The sequence below is a fragment of the Sinohyriopsis cumingii genome, chromosome 6 (assembly GCF_028554795.1).
Source record: "Sinohyriopsis cumingii isolate HCF-2022 chromosome 6, ASM2855479v2, whole genome shotgun sequence".
Lineage (NCBI taxonomy): Eukaryota > Metazoa > Mollusca > Bivalvia > Unionida > Unionidae > Sinohyriopsis > Sinohyriopsis cumingii.
The window spans coordinates 46,814,969-46,835,981 of record NC_142966.1 but is presented as its reverse complement, the minus strand read 5'-3'; the positions used below and the strand labels follow the sequence as shown (position 1 = coordinate 46,835,981).

The 21,013-nt window shown below is 35.3% G+C and overlaps 1 protein-coding gene across 2 annotated transcripts in view; it reads left to right on the top strand.

The window, feature by feature from the left end:
- The first annotated feature begins 2,515 nt into the window (after positions 1 to 2,515).
- Positions 2,516 to 21,013, top strand: part of LOC149796865 (UDP-N-acetylglucosamine--peptide N-acetylglucosaminyltransferase 110 kDa subunit-like) — a 54,187-nt gene continuing 35,689 nt past the window's right edge. Inside the window, exons 1-5 of one of the 2 annotated variants that reach the window (XM_089961511.1) lie at positions 2,516 to 2,831; positions 5,164 to 5,314; positions 9,302 to 9,545; positions 10,748 to 10,816; positions 15,606 to 15,722. In XM_089961511.1, the coding sequence (XP_089817637.1) occupies positions 2,798 to 2,831; positions 5,164 to 5,314; positions 9,302 to 9,545; positions 10,748 to 10,816; positions 15,606 to 15,722 (615 nt within the window). In that variant the 5' untranslated portion in view covers positions 2,516 to 2,797. The remainder of the gene's footprint in view (positions 2,832 to 5,163; positions 5,315 to 9,301; positions 9,546 to 10,747; positions 10,817 to 15,605; positions 15,723 to 21,013) is intronic. The other variant, XM_089961512.1, reaches the window with a different exon arrangement.

The window sequence follows — 21,013 nt, the reverse complement described above, 5'->3', positions numbered from 1 at the left end:
AACTCTTTTTTAAGATAGTGTGAGGGTATGCGTTTGTGTGTTAGTGTGTTGGTGTTTGTAAGAGCTCAGGTATGTTTGTGTGAATAGTAGATTATGGGTTTCTTAGCGTATGTGAAGAGTAAAGTTAGGGTTTTATTATATGAAATGAGAAAGTAGGGGATGTTTTCCTTCACGTACGCGCTTTGTTTGGTCATGATCTAGGTAATATCAATTTTATGTTTTTAGGGGGATGTTTTCCTTCACGTTCGCGCTTTAAGTATAAAACTAACAGTGTTTGCCATTGGAGCCCATTCTACGGAATAAGCAAACAAGAAGATGCCAGCAGCTTCAGCTTTGTACAACAACCTTATGGGAAGTTGGTATTGGATGGTGGATGGATTGAATGTAGCAGAAAGGCTTGAACAGGAATGGAGGCATGCAGTGACAAAAGACTTCGTCTCAAGACAAGTAACCAGCCTCCACTTAGCCATCGATATAGTAAAAGAAATGATAGAGGATGAGGAGAAGAGAATCAGAGGTTTAATTAACCCACCGTATGTGAAAGTGGGTAAGTTGAAAGAAGCGATAGTTTATGTGACAAGTGTAAGGTGTTTTTTAGAAGACATTGTGGAATGGACAGATTGGTCTTTTGTGAAGTGGGGCTTAGACAAGCTTAAGAAAGCGGAAGAAGTAATGAGGAATGTGCTGACCGAAGAGGTCAAGAAGATCAAAGAAAAGTGGTCAAAGGAAAGAAAAGAAGAAGAAAATAGAAAGAAAAAGGAAGAACTAGAGAAACTAAATGCAAACTGGATGAAAATCCAAGAGAAGTTCCGAGCCATGGGTCACCCGGACTGGTTGCCGGAAACAGAAAAGAAAAAGAAGAAAGGAATGATGGACAAAATAAGAGGATGGTGGAAGAAGTTAAGAAGTTAAAAGAAGAAGAAGAAAAAACCCAAAGGCCCTTTTCAGGGCCCCCATATTTCTCGAAAAGAGATAGCCTTTTGAATTGCCTACCCCTTTTTAAATTTAAATTTAAATTTAAATTTAAAAAAACTTTAAAAAAAAAATCCCATGTTAAATTCCCCTTGTACGTAGAGTGACCCACGATTTATTCCCATGTTAAATTCCCCTTGTCCGTAGATTGACCCACCATTTATTCCCATGTTAAATTCCCCTTGTCCGTAGATTGACCCACGATTTTTCGCCATGTTAAATTTCCATTGTCCGTAGATTGACCCAGGGGTGTTTTTAATGCTAATTCCCATTGTCCGTAGGGTGACCCCATTCACTACTCTTATTTCGACTGCAAGAACAAACTTAAAGACCTAATATTGTTTCCTACCTAAAATGTTCTCAGCATGCTTTTTGTTTTCTAATTTCATTGTGTTTGTTTTTCTAATCATATCATTATATTATGTTTTTTTTTTTTATATCTTATATGTGTTATCTAATGTTGTAAAGCGCTTAGAGCTTCTAAAGATTAGGCGCTATACAAAGTCCTTATTATTATTATTATTATTATTATTATTTACATTGCAGTTACTTTACGGTATTGCAAATTAAATTGAAAAGGGAGGGGGGTGAGTAAGAGATTTGTGACGTCACATAGAGGGGGTCTGGATTTTTGTGACCAAGAGTGACGAGGGGGCGGGGAGGGGGTAAAAAAAAAAAAATTGTGTGACATCATATGTGGACGAGCCCCCTTTAGACTAATTCAGGGTATTTATCACAAGGGTCTGTCATTTTAGTTAGCAGTGTGCTTAGATCCTGTACAATTTCCAAAAGTACAATATCCAAAGAAATGTTAGCCACATTATATCAAACTAGCATCGAGGTGTGCCAACATTCTCTTCACCTTATATACGTCACTCTCTCAAAAGCACATAATAACTGCAGAGGTGTAGCTGGGGGGGGGGGGGGGGACAGGGGGGTACATATGTCCCCGGGCGCCAAGGTACAGGGGCGCCAAAATGAGGCTTACAACGTTACATTATAATAAGTAAACAAGGGTAATATTCAAAAATGTGATTAAACGGGGAGGGGGCTGGGGCGCCAATTTTATAGTTCGTCCCCGGGCGCAAAATATCATAGCTACGCCTCTGAATAACTGGTGAGTGCACCCTATGTTGTCTAATGTTGTGAAGCGCTTAGAGCTTCTAAAGATTAGGCGTTATACAAAGTCCTCATTGTTATTATTATAATAAATTATTATTATTATTATAACCCAGCTAGATTTCGTTTTTCTTTGAACCTTGATTGGCCACATCACTGGAGAGTATTTTGCTGCGTCACTACACCGTGACGTCAAATGGAAAATTTTACACCTTTTCTGGCCCTGGCATGCGCACTTATATGTATTATTAGAATATGTTTATTACTCTTGGGATAAAATCTTAAAAATGATAAAAGGTACTAACAATACATTTTTTTATCTTTACTAATGCGTGACTTGTGAAACTATTTGCAAGCTGAAGTATAACTAGCTCACATGGCATGTTGTTTTGGACGTAATCTTATTAATACATTTTCAGGGCCTCGAGCACACTGTTCAGACGCCATTGTACATAAGGGAAAGTTACAGCAGTGGGCGTCCGCGAACAAGATTGAGAAAAGCCATTGGACTTTGTTGTCGTTAGACATTGACCATCAGAGTTGGTCTTACGACTAAAGAATCATTTCGAGAATTTGGGATTAATTGTTTACAACACATTTTATAACGAACTACGATTTGAAAGACTCCAGACGACAACAGCTTGCTATCCGCCATTGTTGCATGTATTTGTGATTCATTCACCAGATACCGTGTGACCAACGGAGAATGCCGGCTATGGCGCACATTGCTGATTCCACTGGTGTGTAATTTGTAGCTTGGTCAAGGAAGATATTTTCATTAGTTATAATTTTTATATACGTGTGTGTGCGTGCGTGTAAATTTTATTAGTACTAATATCAAACGACAGCATAATAGTATTGTCTATCTATAGTACAAGTCACATGGCTCGTGTGTGCGCATTTACTTATTTTAAATTAATTATAAGTTGTTCAGGTCGCCTGTTATTTAAAGCAGGTAGTAGCTCACAGCTGTGTTCATATAATAAAATTGATGCATGCATTATGATTGAGGTTTGTATATTACAGGTGATCACTGTAGTCCTACATGTAAGACCTTGACGCTGATGCTTATGTTGTGGGCGTCAAGGTCTTACAGCCCAACTAATGGCGCTGTGTAGCGTGTTTTGATGTCGACTAACATCGTTACGAAAGTCAGATTTTCAGGAATATTCACACAACTGACAACTAAAATAACGACGCTTTTCTACAAGGTAAAGTCATGATGTTTTAGTCATTTGCTTCCTCTGATGTCTTTTCTCTAATAAATTCAAAATTTCACAAAAGAAATTGACCTTTTTTCAAGTTTCGTTGGCCTACATTTCAGTTGGCTCGAAAGCGATGAAAGTCGGGAATGCCGAGATCGGGTTAAGTTGAAATATTATTCTTTAATGAAACGAATAAAAATATATTAATGCCTATTGGAACTGTAAGCAACGATTTGTTTCGTTCAAGAAACATATCCCCAACATGTATCTACTGGAACTTAATTCGGTATACCTCGACTACGTATGTCAACGAAACATGAAAATGCAACCATTTGCTATTGCCATATTTTCATAACGCCAGGATAAAGACAGCACAGTAAGTATATTGATTACACATAAATTAGTGGAAGTGTCGATATAGGCTGCCAAGCATGTGAGATGTTCCTGAAACTTTGATTACTCGTTCCGATGTCAACGACATCAGAACACGCTATACAAGGCCGTTAGTTGGATAGTAAGACATAGCACTAACACATCTCTTACATTGTAGGACTAGTGATCACTCAAGACAGGTTTTACTCTATCAGTAGCAAGGGGTAAACTTGTGTTAACACCCATCCATTACTCTATGGTAACACAAGGTGACTTAGTTCACAATCTGACCCCTCCATTGTAATTATCTTACACTATCTGCATACTTAGTAAATATAACTTTTACCACTGCAAAGAAGTCATTCTTAAACTTTCTCTGGTGTACCATTTTAGTATCTTAATAATTAGTAAGGCACTTAAATCGTACATGGGGGACAAATCTGGAATGTTGCCTTTATCTTAATATATGTTATCCATGCTTTCAAACCACATCAGTTAACCAGTGTTTGCTAATTTGTTGAAGGTGCACATGTGTTGTCATTGGTTTTTCATTATTACTGACACGAGTACATGACAATGTCAGTTTTGGCTATCTCAGATGAATTCTCAGTTAAAAGAATAAGAAGGCAAGTAACATGTTATTCATAATTGCTGAAGATTAGGTAACTTCCTTAGGGTACATGTATTGATATTGAATAAAATATTTATTCCTACTTTGAAATTTCTAGGACTGCACCCATTGTTGCTTCTTTTCAAGGTAGAGAAGGAATAATTTTTAAATTTTGGCACGGATCTTACGAGATTCAATGGGGAGGATTAGAAAGTAGCAGATGGGACAGAACAAAATCCTTTTTACATGCTGAAGCATGTAGAAGAAAATGGATACTTGTGAGGAAGACGCTCTCGGACCAGATGTACCCATGAGATAACATTGTAGATCTATGGAAAATGATAAAGAAGTAGTACCGTAATGAAATTTATCAGAACTTGATAATGTTGGTAAGAATTGCCATTATGACTCCTTTGCAGTCAACTGATTGCAAACAACGCTTTTGCTGCCAAAGCAACAATCACATACTCTCTAGAAGTCGCTTTAAAGCTGACAAATCGCAAAGACTGCTGGCTATAATGATGGAGGGCAGTAAACAGAAGACTTTATTTTGCCACAGTGTTACTATATAGATGGAGCAGAGAAATTCAAGAGTAAAGATGGTACCACGTTGAGAGGTCTGTGCATATAATGGGTAAAATAGATCATGTAAATGATCTCATCTTACTATAAGGTTCTCCTGTTATGATCACACCATGGACATACATTTTAAATGAAATGGACCAATTGTTTTTTTTTTTTTACCTGGCTGAAACACTACTACATTAACTTGGTTAGTTGAATAATCAACTGATGTGCTATGTATGCCAGGGCATTGATACGTGACAAACTTATTGTGTTGCCAGATTCAAAATCGATTTCTATTTAGGAATGCATTTTTTGCAGGTCTTGCAGAATTGGCACACAGGGAGTACCAGGCAGGTGACTATGAATCGGCAGAGCAGCACTGTATGCAGCTGTGGAAACAAGAACCTGACAACACAGGAGTACTGTTGCTGCTCAGTTCCATTCATTTTCAGTGTAGGAAACTGGACAGGTAATTTCTGTGGAATTAAAATCCATGTATTTAAAAAAAATTTGTGTTCCCTTTTGTGGTTCAATTTTATGCTATTATATGAAAATAGCATAGAAGAAAATCTTTTAAACCAGGGACCAGAGTCTATAACTGCCAACCTGAAGCACAGAGGTTGGGTTTTGGAAGATGTATCAAAATTTGATGAATCTATGTACACAATGTTGGAAAATGTAATGTACAGAAATACAAATCAAGAATATAGTAATATCTTCTTTCTGTCTTCCAGTTACATAACAATCATAGTTAAGAATGCCTGTGCTCACTAAAAAGTAACAATTGCTGTGCAAGAACACTTGATTATATTCTGTTAGCCAAAGCATGGATTGTGCTGGGCTTCGCCGATGATGCAAAGTGCGATTTTTTTATACCTTATTGGTGACAAATACACTGTCTGGAAATTTTTTTTGCGACAACATTTTTTGCTGTTAAAAATTGTATATACAGTCTTGGGTTTTGAATGGAAAAATTTAAAGGCACCATGACAAGAAGCTGCAAACTTGGATAAAAAATTGCACTGGAATCTATTGTTACATAAACAGATCCTTTGTATTGACAAACCACCCAAACACAGCATTGTTGTATCATAATCTGCTTATGCTGATGTCTGGCCTTAATACTGTATGCGGTAATATAAGCAAAATATTTGTGCTACCTGATGAGCTACAATGAGGGCAGGAATGAGAATGACAAGGCATGGCAATATTTTTTTCTTTTGAAAAATGGACCCAAAAAATAGTTTTGTTGAAAATTCAAAGAAAACATTACCTTTGAATCACCAATTGTTCTATGTATATATATTAAGAAAATGGTGAAGAAAATATTTGAACTACAGTTATCTGATGTTGCCACAGCAATAACAGTATTGTTTGGTCCTTCATAGAGAGCATTTAACGGCACCTTCAACATGTGTACATGAATTCGTCAAAGCAAGCCAATGACCTTTGATTAAAGGAAGTCAGCAACAAACTGAAATAAAAGCATATTTTTGATTTTTTGTAGTGATTGGAGCATATTTATTGTGCTGTGAATGTTTCCTGTTTGAAACAAAAAAGTTCATGCTTACGATCACTACGAGTGGCATTGTGAAACCCAGCTTATTGTTCCAAATATTTTGAAACAGTAGATATTTGGCTGTCAGATTAAATGAAGGTGGGACATCTCGCAAGAATGTTTGATAAACTTTTTAATTTGTTCACGTTTTCATTTCCCTATGAATAGCCTCAGCATCATGGTAGTTGCCTCTGGCTGACCAAAATCAATTTCAATTTAAGTACATGTACAAGTAGCATATAAACCACTAAACAGCCACATGCTAATAGGATAATGAATATCTGTGAATGGTTTTGTGAAACCTGTTTGTTGACAATGGGATATAGATTGAATGAGGACTACCATTTTGTTAAATACATTTGTGTTGCATTTTCTAATGAGATTTGACTGACTAATAAATTTTCTATATTTTGAAAAATGTCTCCATCATTGTACATATATGATGCACCATGCTGCAGGAAAGGCTGCTGATAAATTAGGAGAACTCCTGAAGTATCAAGTTGGCATTCTACCTGACAATGTACTTCATGTGAACAGAGTTGATTATTTTTTCATCTTATTTCCCAGCTAAAAGACCCAATAACTGGAAGATATAAATTTCCTCTTCTTTGTCAGGTTATGAAAGGAATATTGGTTCTTTACCATTCTAATGCTGACTGTGAGAGATTGTTCAGTATTGTTAACAAAAAATAAAACTGAATTCAGATCCAGGCTCTGTAACCAGCACATGGTGCTCTTCTGGTGTGCAAAACATTCATAATCTCAGCTGGTACAAAGTGTTTTGAAATGTAGTATGAGAGTCTGTTGCTTTTTTTAAAGCTCAAAGTGCTATAGATGAAAACTTGAAGCAGTAATTGATGTTAAAAGTCCAGATGGATAAATAAGTCATTTTGTACATATGCTCATTTAATTTTTTTATCATTTTATGTGGATTACTCTTTTTCTGCTTGGATTACTCTCTTTGTCCACTCGGATTCCACTTTTTCCTCACCAGGGGTTGGCATGTATGAAAACAGAACTATACTAGCACAGGCACTGTTATGATGGAGTAGCTTCCCCTAATCTCGCAAGCTCTTTTATTATTTCCATCGAACTTGGTAAGATGTTGTCCAGATGTTTAACCTTGGTGCTTGTTGCACAAGAAAGTGATCTCCGATTAAAATGGCATGCACTAAGAATCATTAGCAAAGAAAATAAAAGAAGACAAAAGAAAAACTGGATCTAACTTTAATGATAAATGGAGAAAATAATTCCCCTTGAATACGGCACATCCAAAGGGAATACTGGTGTGACTTATGATCACATGATTGTGAAGACTGAAAAAGAGAATATTCTTTTCATGCCGTGTGTAAGAATTTTAAAAAATCTGGAGAGCACATTATCACGCAAGACATTCTTTCACAGCAAAGAAATCAGTAAATGTGCAGAGACAAATGTGTTGTTTGGATTACTAAGTCAGAGGGTCATTGCAGATTTTGTTGGTTTTTAACTTTGCTGTAATAAAAGAAAAATCTAAAAGTTCAAGTGTAACTTATTGAAAAGAAGATGAATCATTAGCCTCTTTGATTTTGGGATGAATGTGTTGTAGGACGAAGTACAATGAAACCGATGATAGTACACATTTTATGACAGGCAGTAAATTAATTCTCATTTGGTTAAAAATATTTATTTGGCTTTTTGCATTGGCTTATATGCAATGTATTGGTCTATAATATTGCTACAGATAGATTATAAGGAGATTTTAAATTATGACTTTAAAAGAAAAATGAACTAATAAAATTATTCTTTTAATGGACAGTGTATTTGTTTGTTAATTGTGCGTGTTGGTTTATTTGTAGAAAAAGTACAGGTCGGATGAAAATTTTTCTACGTTTTTGAAACCCAGTTCTGACACCAATGGGTTTTTTTTTTACCCTCAATTTTACACCCCTGGAGGATACTGAATGTGCCCTATTTTGTGTGTGAAGTATATTACTGCCCTTTATGTCCTTCATCCATGTAGAAAATGAATAATTGTGTACCACATACTGAAGGAAATGAATTGTGCCAGATTGACCATTCATATACGAGATTCACAATGATTATACACTGATTAAAATCTCGAAAGACTAAAACAGAAAATGTAACATTTCAGTTGCAGTTTCCTTTGAAAATGCAGAATTCTCGTATGACTTAATATTTAGGTGGTTTTTAATATTTAAAAAATGGTTAAAATATGACCTCCAAAAGAGCACAATGGTCTCCATTTTGAACATCTTGTTTTGGCAACTATTTCTCAAAAAAGGGTTGTATTGATCTTGAGGTTTAAGTTAAACACCATTTAGTATGTAGCCAATCTAATTCTCCCAGCAATCTTAAAAAATCTTTGGCCATTTCTCCTGAACAATGGGTTTTTTCTGCTTTTGGATTTTATAGAATCCTTGTAGGAGAATGTTGCTGTTCAGGAGTGAAAATGATGTGACCTACTACATGGCAACCACAGACACCATCACCAAAGAATGTGTCGTTAATTTATTTGAAAGAGATAACACTGACAGTGGGTTTCACTTGAACTTGCAATCCAAGGGTTGATATCACTGCAAGTTAGCAGCCTTGGTAAAGGCACAGAGTTTGCTGTATCTTGTGACAATTTTAACTTGAACCTCTCGAAAACTGTTTTTATGCCAAATGTGTGTGCTGAAATTTCTCCAGAACATTTGTGCTTGTTTCATTTCATAGCAATTAAAAGAAATTAAAGTATGGAATAAAAGGAACTTGTGGATCAGTACAAAGTCATTTTGACTGGTAGTGCTTCAGTCTTCTTGATTGATTTTTTGTGTATATTTGCCCAATGTATTTAAAACATTTGTTGATAATATTCAACATGTTTAACTATGGTTATTTGTTTACTTTTACCAGGTCAGCATATTTCAGTCAGCTAGCAATAAAGCAGAACCCCATGCTTGCAGAAGCCTATTCCAATTTGGGTAATGTTTTTAAAGAGCGAGGACAGCTTCAAGAGGCCCTGGACAACTATCGACATGCTGTACGTTTGAAGCCAGATTTTATTGATGGTTACATTAACTTGGCAGCAGCTCTTGTGGCAGCTGGAGACATGGAGCAGGCCGTCCAGGCTTATGTCACAGCTTTGCAATATAATCCTGTAAGTTCTATCAGCCAATTTTAAATGTATAGAGTTGGGGGTTTGTATGAATTCTGATGGCCATCTAATTGTCCGGCATGAAATTTGTTAATGCAACTAGTCCTACCATTTCTGATAGATTGCCAAGATACTTGTAAGATACTACACGTTACCTGAAGAGGTGCATATTATCATCAAACCATTCTGGTGATGCAGTATTTATGATGTATTTTTTTTTTTTCTTCATACTTGCAGCTGAATGCAGTATATGGCAAAATACAATGCATGTAACTATCTTTGTTTTCATTGTATCACTATGGAATGTGGTTCGTGTTATGATCATCCTCTGAATATGTGCATATCAACAGATCACTTTTCCGCAGTTTTTGTTCTTCACTGGTGGATTTTTTAAAATAATTTTTTATCTTGTTTTTTTTACTGGCTTGTTTTTAAGAGGAATTTTTTTTTATTTTGTAAAAAGAGGCTAAAATCACCTTATGAAATTTGGGTTCATATTGGCTGTCTTTTTGCAGTGCAATATTGGGTCTGCTGGGGCTTTTTGTATTTTTTTTATGGGGAGTCTGTTTTGTCTAAACCTAGAAAGTACACAGAAAGTAATTTCCATGCTGGTTCTTTGACTGTACAGTGAGAACATGCTATCTGGGCCTCCACATTGTCACGTGATGGATATATCTATACCAGAAGCTGTATGAGAAATAATTTAGGGCTCCTAAGTTAACAAAAATGCACATTATTATGATCAAATTTTTTTCCTGTTGAAACAGAAATTTCAGTAGTGCAGAGAACAATTGCAACAATATTTGTTCTTTTGACCAGATTAGCTGTTGTCTGTAAAGGGGGTGTAGGTGGTCTGAACATCCTTTTGTTTATAAAGATATGATTTTTCTGTCATTTTTGAGGCATTTGTCCACTTATAATGGATTTAAATAGAATCGCCTTATCTAGATCTTGTGGAAGCCATTGTGAAATACAGGGAACGTTTTTAAAGATTGCCATGTAAGAATTTCAGAGTATAGTTTTAACTGATGGAGCATAATTAAATGTGTTAAAAAGTGGTTTCACAGAAGTAATAACATCGACCTTTATAAAGACAGTAAAACTGTGAAGAGAATAGACAAACATGCACTTGTAGCTATGTACACTGAATAGTGATCAGACTCTTAATGCCACTTCAGTACATGTATCTGTTCTATCTTTTTCAGGATTTGTACTGCGTGAGAAGTGATTTGGGTAACCTATTGAAAGCTCTAGGGCGGCTTGACGAGGCTAAGGTATGAACGTAGATGTCATTTAACTTTTCAGGGATTCCAGCCAGTGTTATAAGCCCAGCTGTCAATATCATTGGTTTCTTTGTGTGTACTGTCAAATTTTGACTGCTGTTCAAATTCTTGAGAAAATGTCGCATCTAATTGCCTCCCCATGAGAATATTCTGTTCCAGAAATTCTAAGGATGTTTTTTGTGTGAAAAATTATCGTTCTGTATAATCACCATATAGTATTTATTAAGAAAGGTTGGCTTCTGGCCAAATATCTTGAATGGGTGTCTGTTTTTTAATTCAGCAGTGTTGCAGTCGAATTACGAAAGCGTTTGTCATTTACTACTATCCAGTGTGATCATTTATGTCCAATAGATGGTGACCATATCGATTAGGCAATGCATAGGTCGGGTTTACTTGTTACCATAAACTTGGAATGGTTTAATGTGTCACATTAAATGGTGATTGATAAACATCTCAACATCTGCAAACTTGTTTTCTTCACTTGAATACTACATTTGTCAATTGAAAGATCATCTTATGTTTTAAAAGCAATATGGTGAGGAGCAATCTGGGTTTTAATAAGTGGATGATGTAATTTACTGAATTTTTTTTAATGAAAAGCATGTATGAGGCAATGTTTTTGAAGTGATAGTAAAATGTTAACAAATGCACCTGTACTTAATTTCCTCACAAATTTCAACCTAGAACCCTTGACATTTTGGAAATGATTCATCAAAAATGTGTCTTTACTGTTATGCAGTTCAGTATATACATTCAGCTATAACTATTATCAGTGTTAACTCCACATTAGAATTGCTACAGCTGTTGACATTTTAACTGCAATAACCATATTGTTAACCTGTATAATGGTAACCATTCCTACTTGTTTATTGCTGAACAATATTGATATCAGCTTGGGTGAATGGTTTCTCTGGAGAAATGGGATTCAGTATCAGAGAAGTTACCTAAGACCATTTTCCAAGTTTATAAATGCATTTGATGGAGGTAGTCTTTAAACAAAATGCAAACAATCTATATATGAACTTGTTTCATCAAATTTCTGTACAGACAGTTAAAATAAGAGCATTTAAGTAAAATCCCAGCACATTTCAAATCTTGCCACATCAACTTTGCTATTTTATTTCTGTAGCAGCAAGTGTAGTAATGAAAAGTGACCACGCTTGTACAGCATTTTTTTTTTTTTCATGCACACAACATCATTTTGTAATAGTTGTGCATGGTCTTAGTGACCACTATCCTACTTTTTGACAAGAAAGGTTAAATGCAACAGAATTAAGAAAAATGTACACAAAGCAATCACTTACAGATCATGCAAAATTTGTAATGAAGAATAATTTCTCAATGACCTATATAAAGTTTCATGGAATATGATCCAAAACTTGGATGATATAGATGAAGCTCTGAGGATGTGGACTGATTGATGGATGTAATATCTAAGCAATGCACCACTGAAAGTACATCTAGTAAAGATTGAAATCCAACCTAATTCGCTTACTATTGAAATCCTAGATGCTATGAAAACATGAGACCAGTTCATTGCTATGGGAAACCATGCACAATGTAAAGTATGGAGAAATAAAATAAGTATGATTAAAAAAGCTATAAAATACTTATTATCAATCATTGCTTGAAAACGAAAAGAGCAACACAAACTGCACTTGGAAAGTCTTCAATGAACTCACTGGAGGAACACAAAAAGATCAGAAATAAAATTCACTCACTTATGGTAAATGACACCATAGTCACTGATGACACTAACATTGTAAATGATTTTTTCACCAACATTACCATAAAATTAAAAGAACCAGTGATAGAAAAGGCAAAATCTCTCGGGAGGTACCTCCCCCCCCCCCCAATTTCAATAATGGAAACCTTCAGTGTGATAAAAGGTGTAAGGAACGAAGAATGGCCCAAACACCACCTGCGCGGGTTCGAGTCTAGGATTCAGCTAATGTGGTTATGTGAGAAAGCTTGCCAGTAGCTTCTCGTGGGTCAATGGTTCTTTCTCCACCATGTATAGTCCATCTACTGCTGAAAATTGGTGTTAAACCCTACAACAACTGTAACCTGCATTGACCGATATAAGATGCAGTTTCAAAAAGATAGTTTTTGCAGCTTGCTTTCAGTTCTTACCAAGAAAATCTGCGTCGGGTAAAGTGTCAGTAGCAACAAAGTGCTCCATTCTATGTCTGAAGTAATGAAGCTTATAAAAGTATAAGGATGAGGGCATCAGCTAGTTTAGGTTAGGGTGTTGTACCCTAGCAGGAGGAATAAAGATTTTTCTGAATGCAAGTTAATAAAATGCTGTTTTTCCAGGTATGCATATGATTTTTGTGAGGACTTTGGCAATCAAAAATGGCTTCTATTTTGAAACCTTTTGGTTCTTTAGTGACATCCTCTTTAGACATTTTTTAATACAAAATTATTAGATAATATTTTAGTTTTTTTAAAAATGCCAATGTTGATAGTGTACATCTTGTATCAGTTTCACAATGATACAAGGTTTGCTATCATGCTTTGAAGATTACATTGTAATAATGTAAAGGGGTGAACCATTTTCATTGCCAGTTCTCTTCAGATTTTAACATTTCCAATAGAGAAACACATGAACCCTGGAAACCAGAGCAACACAAGCTATTTAAGGCAGCATGACCGTTTCTTCCTCATTGAGTAGTTTCTAGAAAACAGTTTTTACATGCCTTAGAGATACAAATTTGCATTCTTTTTTGTTGGCATTAATGGAAAACAAGAAGTACTTTGAAAAGTTTTTAAAAGATGAAACCCTAAGAGCCAGGCTCCAGTGTGAAAAATGACTTGCCACAAGTGTAACTGCAGTTAACGAGGCAGTACTTTTTACATAACGTATGATATATGAAAACGGGTTATTTTGAGTTGTTTTTCACACACTTGTTAGTCTTAATATTACACTTTTAATAAAACTGAAAAATGAGGAAGGAAGAGAGAACAAATGTTTTAGATGGAAAGTCTCTGTTTTGCTGCTTTAAAGGACAAGGCTGCAGTGGATACCAAGAGGATTTGACAGTTCCACACTGACTTAGGATGAGCCATGTGGACAGTGTAATAACTGTTGCATGGAATATTGGTTTGTTAAGGGTAGATGTTTATGAATCAAAAACATCCAAAATGAAGATCAGAAAATAAACGTTTTGCTTGAACATGTTCAGGTTGTTGACCCTGTAACCTGCTTGTAGAATATTTAGGTCCTTCGTGATGAAGAATTTTCATTTTGTGCTGATATTTTCTACCTAAGTTTGTGTGGAAATTTGTTATTCAGACATTCATATTGACATCATGTTTCAGTTGTAAACTGAAAAATCTTGCCATTCCTTCTTTGCTGGGTTGCAACTATTGCAGTTATAAAAGCAGTCACTTTTTTTTTTTTTGGCATGCTGTGTTTTTCAGTTAATATTCAGGTCCTTTGAGTTAATCAATTGTAAGAAATAATTCACTAATATTACCTTCTTTTTTGATTATTAATATGGAGTTGTTTTCTTTATAATTTTCACCAAGGTCTAGTAACCTGAGGTGTAATTCTCCGACTTCAGTTCATGTCCAGTAGATGGGATCAAGTGAAGCAGATATATCACAAGTGGACTGGTATGATGTTCATTAAATGCCATTAAGGCAATGTACAGGTATTGTATATATGTGACTGAACAGTTGGGTAAGATAGTCAGTCGTTTTGGCTGTAAAGAATAATTTTTCATATGTGAAAAGAGGAAAATTGAAGACACTATAACATTCTGAAATGAAATCATTTGAAAAAGTTAAATAAAAGGGATAGATTTGAAAAGGTTCAAAAAAATTGGAGGATGATTGGTACCTTAAGTAAAAGAGATGAAAACTTGTGACTACTTGATACATTCGTCTAATATAAGACTGACTATGAAAGATAAATGTACATTTTTCTACTCTTACAGTTACAGCATTTGCGCTGGCGCGGTTCGCTGCGGTCGCTTGCAGAGGAAATTCACTTGATAGCAGATGATTGGAATTAAGATCATTTATATTGACATGTCAGTGCAATAACTGCCATGATTATGATGTAGTTTACTTTTAAAACATTTCACTTTGGACTTTAGAAACATTACATTATCTAGTTTAAACGGGTTATTACCTTTCAGAATCCTGTCTGGATTCACGATTAAAAATAAGTGGATTTACTTGCGCATAATGCATTATTTTGACCACGTGTGACTAAAAGACTGATCGTTGGTGCATGGTAGATTGTATTTGTGTATAAAAGATAGAGCACCAAAGCAAAAGAATGAATTTCAAACCTTGTGTTGTCCAGTGAATTTTCTCGATGTATCAGAGCTGAAGAGCATCTAGTTTGGCAGTAGCAGAGGTATTTACCTAGTCTAAGATATATCCAGAATTCCAAAACTAGGTGAAGTTTTAATTTTTGTGTGGTGTGCTCCTAATGAACCTATGATATTCATATTTATTTTCAATGATGGACTTTTTCAATCTATCATTGGTGGCCTGGGTAATTACACAGGTCTTAATTTGAAACAATCGTTAGTGCATGAATCCTTTGTAGGTCTCAAAATTTCAATACCTTGAATTTGGTCAGTAATCTTCAACCTGTCTTGGAATATATAGCTAGGTGTGTTTGTATACATCTGCTCTGCTTTTCTACATGCAGGTTCTAATACAACACTGCGCTGCATTTTGCGCGACTAACAAGCGCATGCTTTGCGCGATTTGCAATTTAAATGACAATGCATGCAAACTCATCTTTCCTTATCTTTATCAGGCGTGCTACCTTAAAGCCATTGAGACCCAGCCAAACTTTGCAGTAGCGTGGAGCAATTTAGGATGTGTATTTAATGCCCAAGGAGAGATCTGGTTGGCAATTCATCATTTTGAAAAGGTATTTGTAGTCTTATTGAAGCTATGGTAAGGTAGTGGCTTATTTCCAGTGGGGTTAACTTTAGCTGTGAAAATATGTTGCACTAATAGCCATCAAACACTTTATGCTGCAACTTGGCTGACTACTATAAACCTTCAATGTTTTTATTACCAGATACATTGTTGTATAATATTCATCGTCTTCCTGCAGTTTTTATTGCCTTTCACAATTTGGGCATTGCTAGCGCCAACAAAAACGTGGATGGACATCCCCTAATTAATAGTTTTAGGCTAATTTTACTATTTGTTTTTGGACCAAATACATGCTGGTTGGGGGGGGGGGGTCACACAGCGTCACGGTTTAGTGGGCACGAGACAAGCTCTTACTATGCAATACTGTTTCATTACAGCACTTCAGTTTAACAGCTGATGGTGGCATTGATTTTGAGCTGTACCGAGTTTTTAAAATATTTTGATCAGACAGTCTCTCACTGAATCTCTTCTGTCATTTCCAACTTGATGGAGTCTCGACTTGAGAAAAATATTTTCACGTTAAGAGATGATTTGAAAAAGAGATTGTGTGTGGTTTAGATTTTTAACATAGCTTTAACAGTTGTAGTCGTATCGACAATGATGTTTTCCATGGTAGTTTTAAGTGATGTCCATCACTGGGGCACCATGCCACAGACATGTAGCATTATGTCCCACCCAGTCATATTATCTTGACACCACGCTGACCAGTCCTAACTCGTAACTAATATTGCTGACTACCAAGCAAGGCAGCTGCTAGTACATTTTTATAAGTCTTTGATATGACTCGACTGAGGTTTGATCTCATGACCTCTCACATCTGGGTGGAGACGTGTAAGTTGGAATAAAATGTATTACATTTGAATCAGACTGCTTCACTGATGACAGGTTGGAATTACAGTGTGCTTGGACATACAACTATTGGTGAATCCCTTGGTTTGCATAAGTAGATGTTCATGCCATTTGATACATTTCGCAGTTTAAAAAGGGACTGATAACCTACCTCCAACATGTTATTTGGATAAGAGTGAGTAGACAAAGATAACTGAAAGGTCTTCAGAGTCTGTGTGGAAAAGAACAGACCATAATGTTGAAGGATTGTGTGTCAGTATAGTTGTCTCTTGGTGTAGGTATAATGGAACAGTGGGAACCTTTACAAATGTATTTCGAGAAAGAAACAGGAGGCTCAAGACAACATGGGTGAAGCCAATGTAGCCAGTCTGCAACAGAGAAGGGGAAAAAAGACACAGCAAGTAAATGCATTAAAACTGAAGTGTGATAAATCTAAAAGTCAAGCTAGTACCACCCCCCAAGTCGGTCACACCAGGCAAGACTAAGAAAACAAAACCCAAAGAAGGTGACTTGGAGAAAAATATATCCCAAAAATTGATTCAGAAGGATAAATCTTGCTTTAAGACATCAGTTAGAAATGATAAAAGGGACCCAAAGAAAAAACATTAAGTTTCAGAGAGGAAGAGGCCCGGAAAGTGTGCAAAGCCTTGAGCTCTTGATGGGCAAATCTTTATTGTTTATTTCTAGACTACATCATTCCATTATTTAGCAAACATAAGCTAATCCTTTAAAAACAGCCTTTCATCCTTTAACTAAAGGAAAACATGCTTTAGTAAGTTACTCAAGCAGTGTCTGTAAGAAATGGGTTCAAAAACAAGAAAATACATGTCTGAAATTAACTTGATTAAAGAAGAGTCAGAATTCTTTCAAAATGTAATTGACTAGAGTGTTTGTAATAACATAATTGGGATGTTTCTTTTGAATAATGAACTTCACAAACACAGTGCAGTTGCTGATACGTTGAAAAGAATGAATGATTTAAGCAGAATGGTGTTTCTCAGATTTGAATGTGTGGTGCCCAAAGAAACCAAGTGGACAAATTGAATATAGAAATTTTGAATGGACGACTGACAAAGTTGACAGGCAATGTGATCTTGTCAGTAAACTCCTGGATGCAAATATCATTTGTAATTAAAATTTATATCCAGCATCAGGAAACCAGTGGGCATTGTTCCAGATTCAGATGCCGGTTGTGAGAAGGGGAGATGACCCTCCCTAAATTTTCATTCATAAAGAACTTTATGTAACAGTTGCTGCTGTCTGCTGAACTAACGATTCAGATTTGTAAGAAAACTTTTTGCTACCAAATTTGCTATTTTAGCATCTCAAGAATATCAGAGATAATTTCAGTTCTCTGCATTTAAAAAGAATAAAGGACAAAAGATATGGACTTTTGTGGATTCCATTACATTTTTTTTATAAATTTTGCCAATAGAGCACAAGTCTTATGTAAGGATTCTTGTGGGTTTTTTTTTTTTTTTTTTTTTTTTTTTTTATTAACCCCGTAATAGGTTGACCAATGGGTCGGGGAACCATCCCAGGGTCACCTTACAATCAAACATTTCTGGTTATCAGATAATCAAGGGATAATAAATATAATCTACAGAGAAAGTAGAAAAGAAAAACACACACACACACCCCCATATACACATGCATATGGCACACAATCTAGGTGACATGGCTTTTGTGATATTACAGTATTTTGTTCCTGTTTACCCTCAAGTCAGAGACAAGTTAAATGTTCATTGTTGAGGTCCATTTTTGAAGAAATTGGTCCTCTTTTTTATTTACCTTAGCAGTGTAATTTTCAATGTTCTTATGCATTGCAACTATTTGCTTAAAAGCAAAAATAGAAGGATTTTTCATATTGAATCTGCAAGTATAAATATAATATTTTGCCAAAATAAGCAGAAAATTACCCAAACTGTCCAGTTGTTCGCTTCCTAAAAATGTTTCTTTTTTGGACAGATGTACAATATTTGGGCAAAAAGGTGCAAAAACTTCAATAAAACGGTACCAAAACTGTGAAGTAATACTGCAGTCATAAAGGAGATGCTCAATACTTTCAGTTTCACTCTTACAGAAAGTACATTTGTTGTCATCAAATATGTTAATTCTTTTAAGAAAATCATTAGTAGCGATTATTCTATGGATTAATTTAAAGTTAAAAGAGATCAACTTGGTATCCTTGGTACAGCATTTTGCCCGGCTATATATATCAGACCACTCCTCACTACTTATATTTTTATTAAATACTTGCATCCAAGTTTCTTGCTTCGCAGTGTGTTGCCTTTTAGCTTCCTGTAAAAGATCTTTGTAAACAAACTTGAGTGAATCTTGCTTTCGCAAGTTCGTTATTTTATCCTCCTGCTTATCAAAATTATTATGTACTAGGTGGTTTTTTATGGCATCTTTCCATGCTTTAGGAATTCTGGATATTAAGGAGAAGTATTTCAAGAAATCATCGCGTCCAGTTTTTTGTTTTATTATCTCAAAAGGTATTAAATTACCATGAACATCTACTAGATCGTTCAGAATTTCAAAACCAGCTTCTGTCCAGGATTTGTATTGATAGATCATTTTAGGGGGGACAAAATTTAAAATGCTCATGGATAGATACTCGTTAGGACTTTGCAGTTCTTCTTTCCATTTAGATACTGCCAAAATTACATCTCTCCAAAAACTGTTTTTAATGAACTTACAAAATTCTTCTAATTTCCTTCTCCCTAAATTCCAAATATCCTTTTTATTTCTAAGTATAGTTGTATTGACTAAGTTCTGCCACGTTCCATTTTCCTTTTCCAGCAATCTTTTAACCCATCTTAATATACCTAATGAATGAAAATATGTGTATCATATTTAGTCCTCCCTCGTTTTCTGGGGAAACTAGTATATCACGTTTTATTCTCTCTTCTTTTCCACCCCATACAAATTTAAATAACATGCGATTTAGTTCTGCTTCAACTTTTGCTGATGGGTTAGGAAGTGCTGAAAAAAGATGTATGAATATGGGCAGAACAAGAGTCTTTACAACAATTACTTTACCAACTATTGATAGATGTCTTTGACTCCAGCTTGCCAGTATTCATTTTGCCTTTGTTAGTTTCTTCATATAATTGATTTCCACCATCTGTTGTAAATCTGGAGAACATTTTATGCCAAGGAGTGTAAAGTTAGAAGAGGACCAAATTAGGCCCATTTCGGGACATATTCTTTCATTAGAAAATTTCCTGTTTCCAATCCAAATAGCTTTTGTTTTTGTTATGTTACATTTAAGTCCCGATAATAGAGAAAAACCTTGCAAGATATTCATAGTTGCTTCAAGAGAAAAACTAGATCCATCAAGAAGAATAAAAGCGTCATCGGCATACTGACCCAATTTATATTCACTGGCGTCAAAGATTACTCCCCGTACATCCACGTTTTGCTTTAAAGTTATAGCTAAAATCTCAACCCCAATGATAAACAAATAAGGTGCAAGGGGATCTCCTTGACGACATCCTCTTTCAAGTCTGAAAAAAGATGACATATGTCCATTATTTATAACACAACTATTAGAGTCATTACAAAACAGTTTAAACCACTTACAAACGGAATCCCCAAAATTAAAAGATTGTAGAGCTTCTTCCACAAAGATCCAGTTAATTGAGTCAAAGGCTTTTTCGAAATCTATTAACAATAATAAACCATATCTGTTTTCATTCTCAAGTTGGTCCATGATATCATATAATAGTCTGGTGTTTTCTCCAATGAATCTACCCTTCATATATCCTTTCTGAGTATCGCTGATTATTGATGGAAGAACCTTTTTAATCCTAGCTGCAATTGCTCCCGAAGCAATCTTATAATCAGTATTTAAAAGTGATATAGGTCTCCAGTTTTTAAAATATCTTCTGTCTTTTTCCTCCTTTGGTAGACAGGTGATGACTCCTTGAGTCTGAAAATCTGAAAGTTTTCCTACAGTATATCCGTAATTTATTGATCTACATATAAATCCCCCCAGAGACTTCCAAAAGAATTTATAGAACTCTACAGTGAATCCATCCGAGCCAGGACTTTTTCCATTTTCCATCCGTTTTAGAGACATACCAAATTCATTAATTGTAAGCAGACCCTCGCATGATTCTCTTTCCTCTCGACTAAGTTTAATATTGTGATTAAAAAATCTATTTCGAGTTTCATGAATAGCCTCATCATCAAGCTGAGCAATTCTACTTTTGAACAATTCCATATAAAACTGTTTTTGTGCTTCTAAAATATCTATTTGGTCAGATATATTTGTCCCATCATCTAAATAATCTCCTTTATTGTCTTATTAACATAGTTTCTTTTTTCAAGATTTAAAAAGTACTTTGTGCTTTTTTCTCCAAATTCATACCATCTAGCTTTAGATCTTAATATAACACCTTTTATGTATTTTTTCCTAGATTC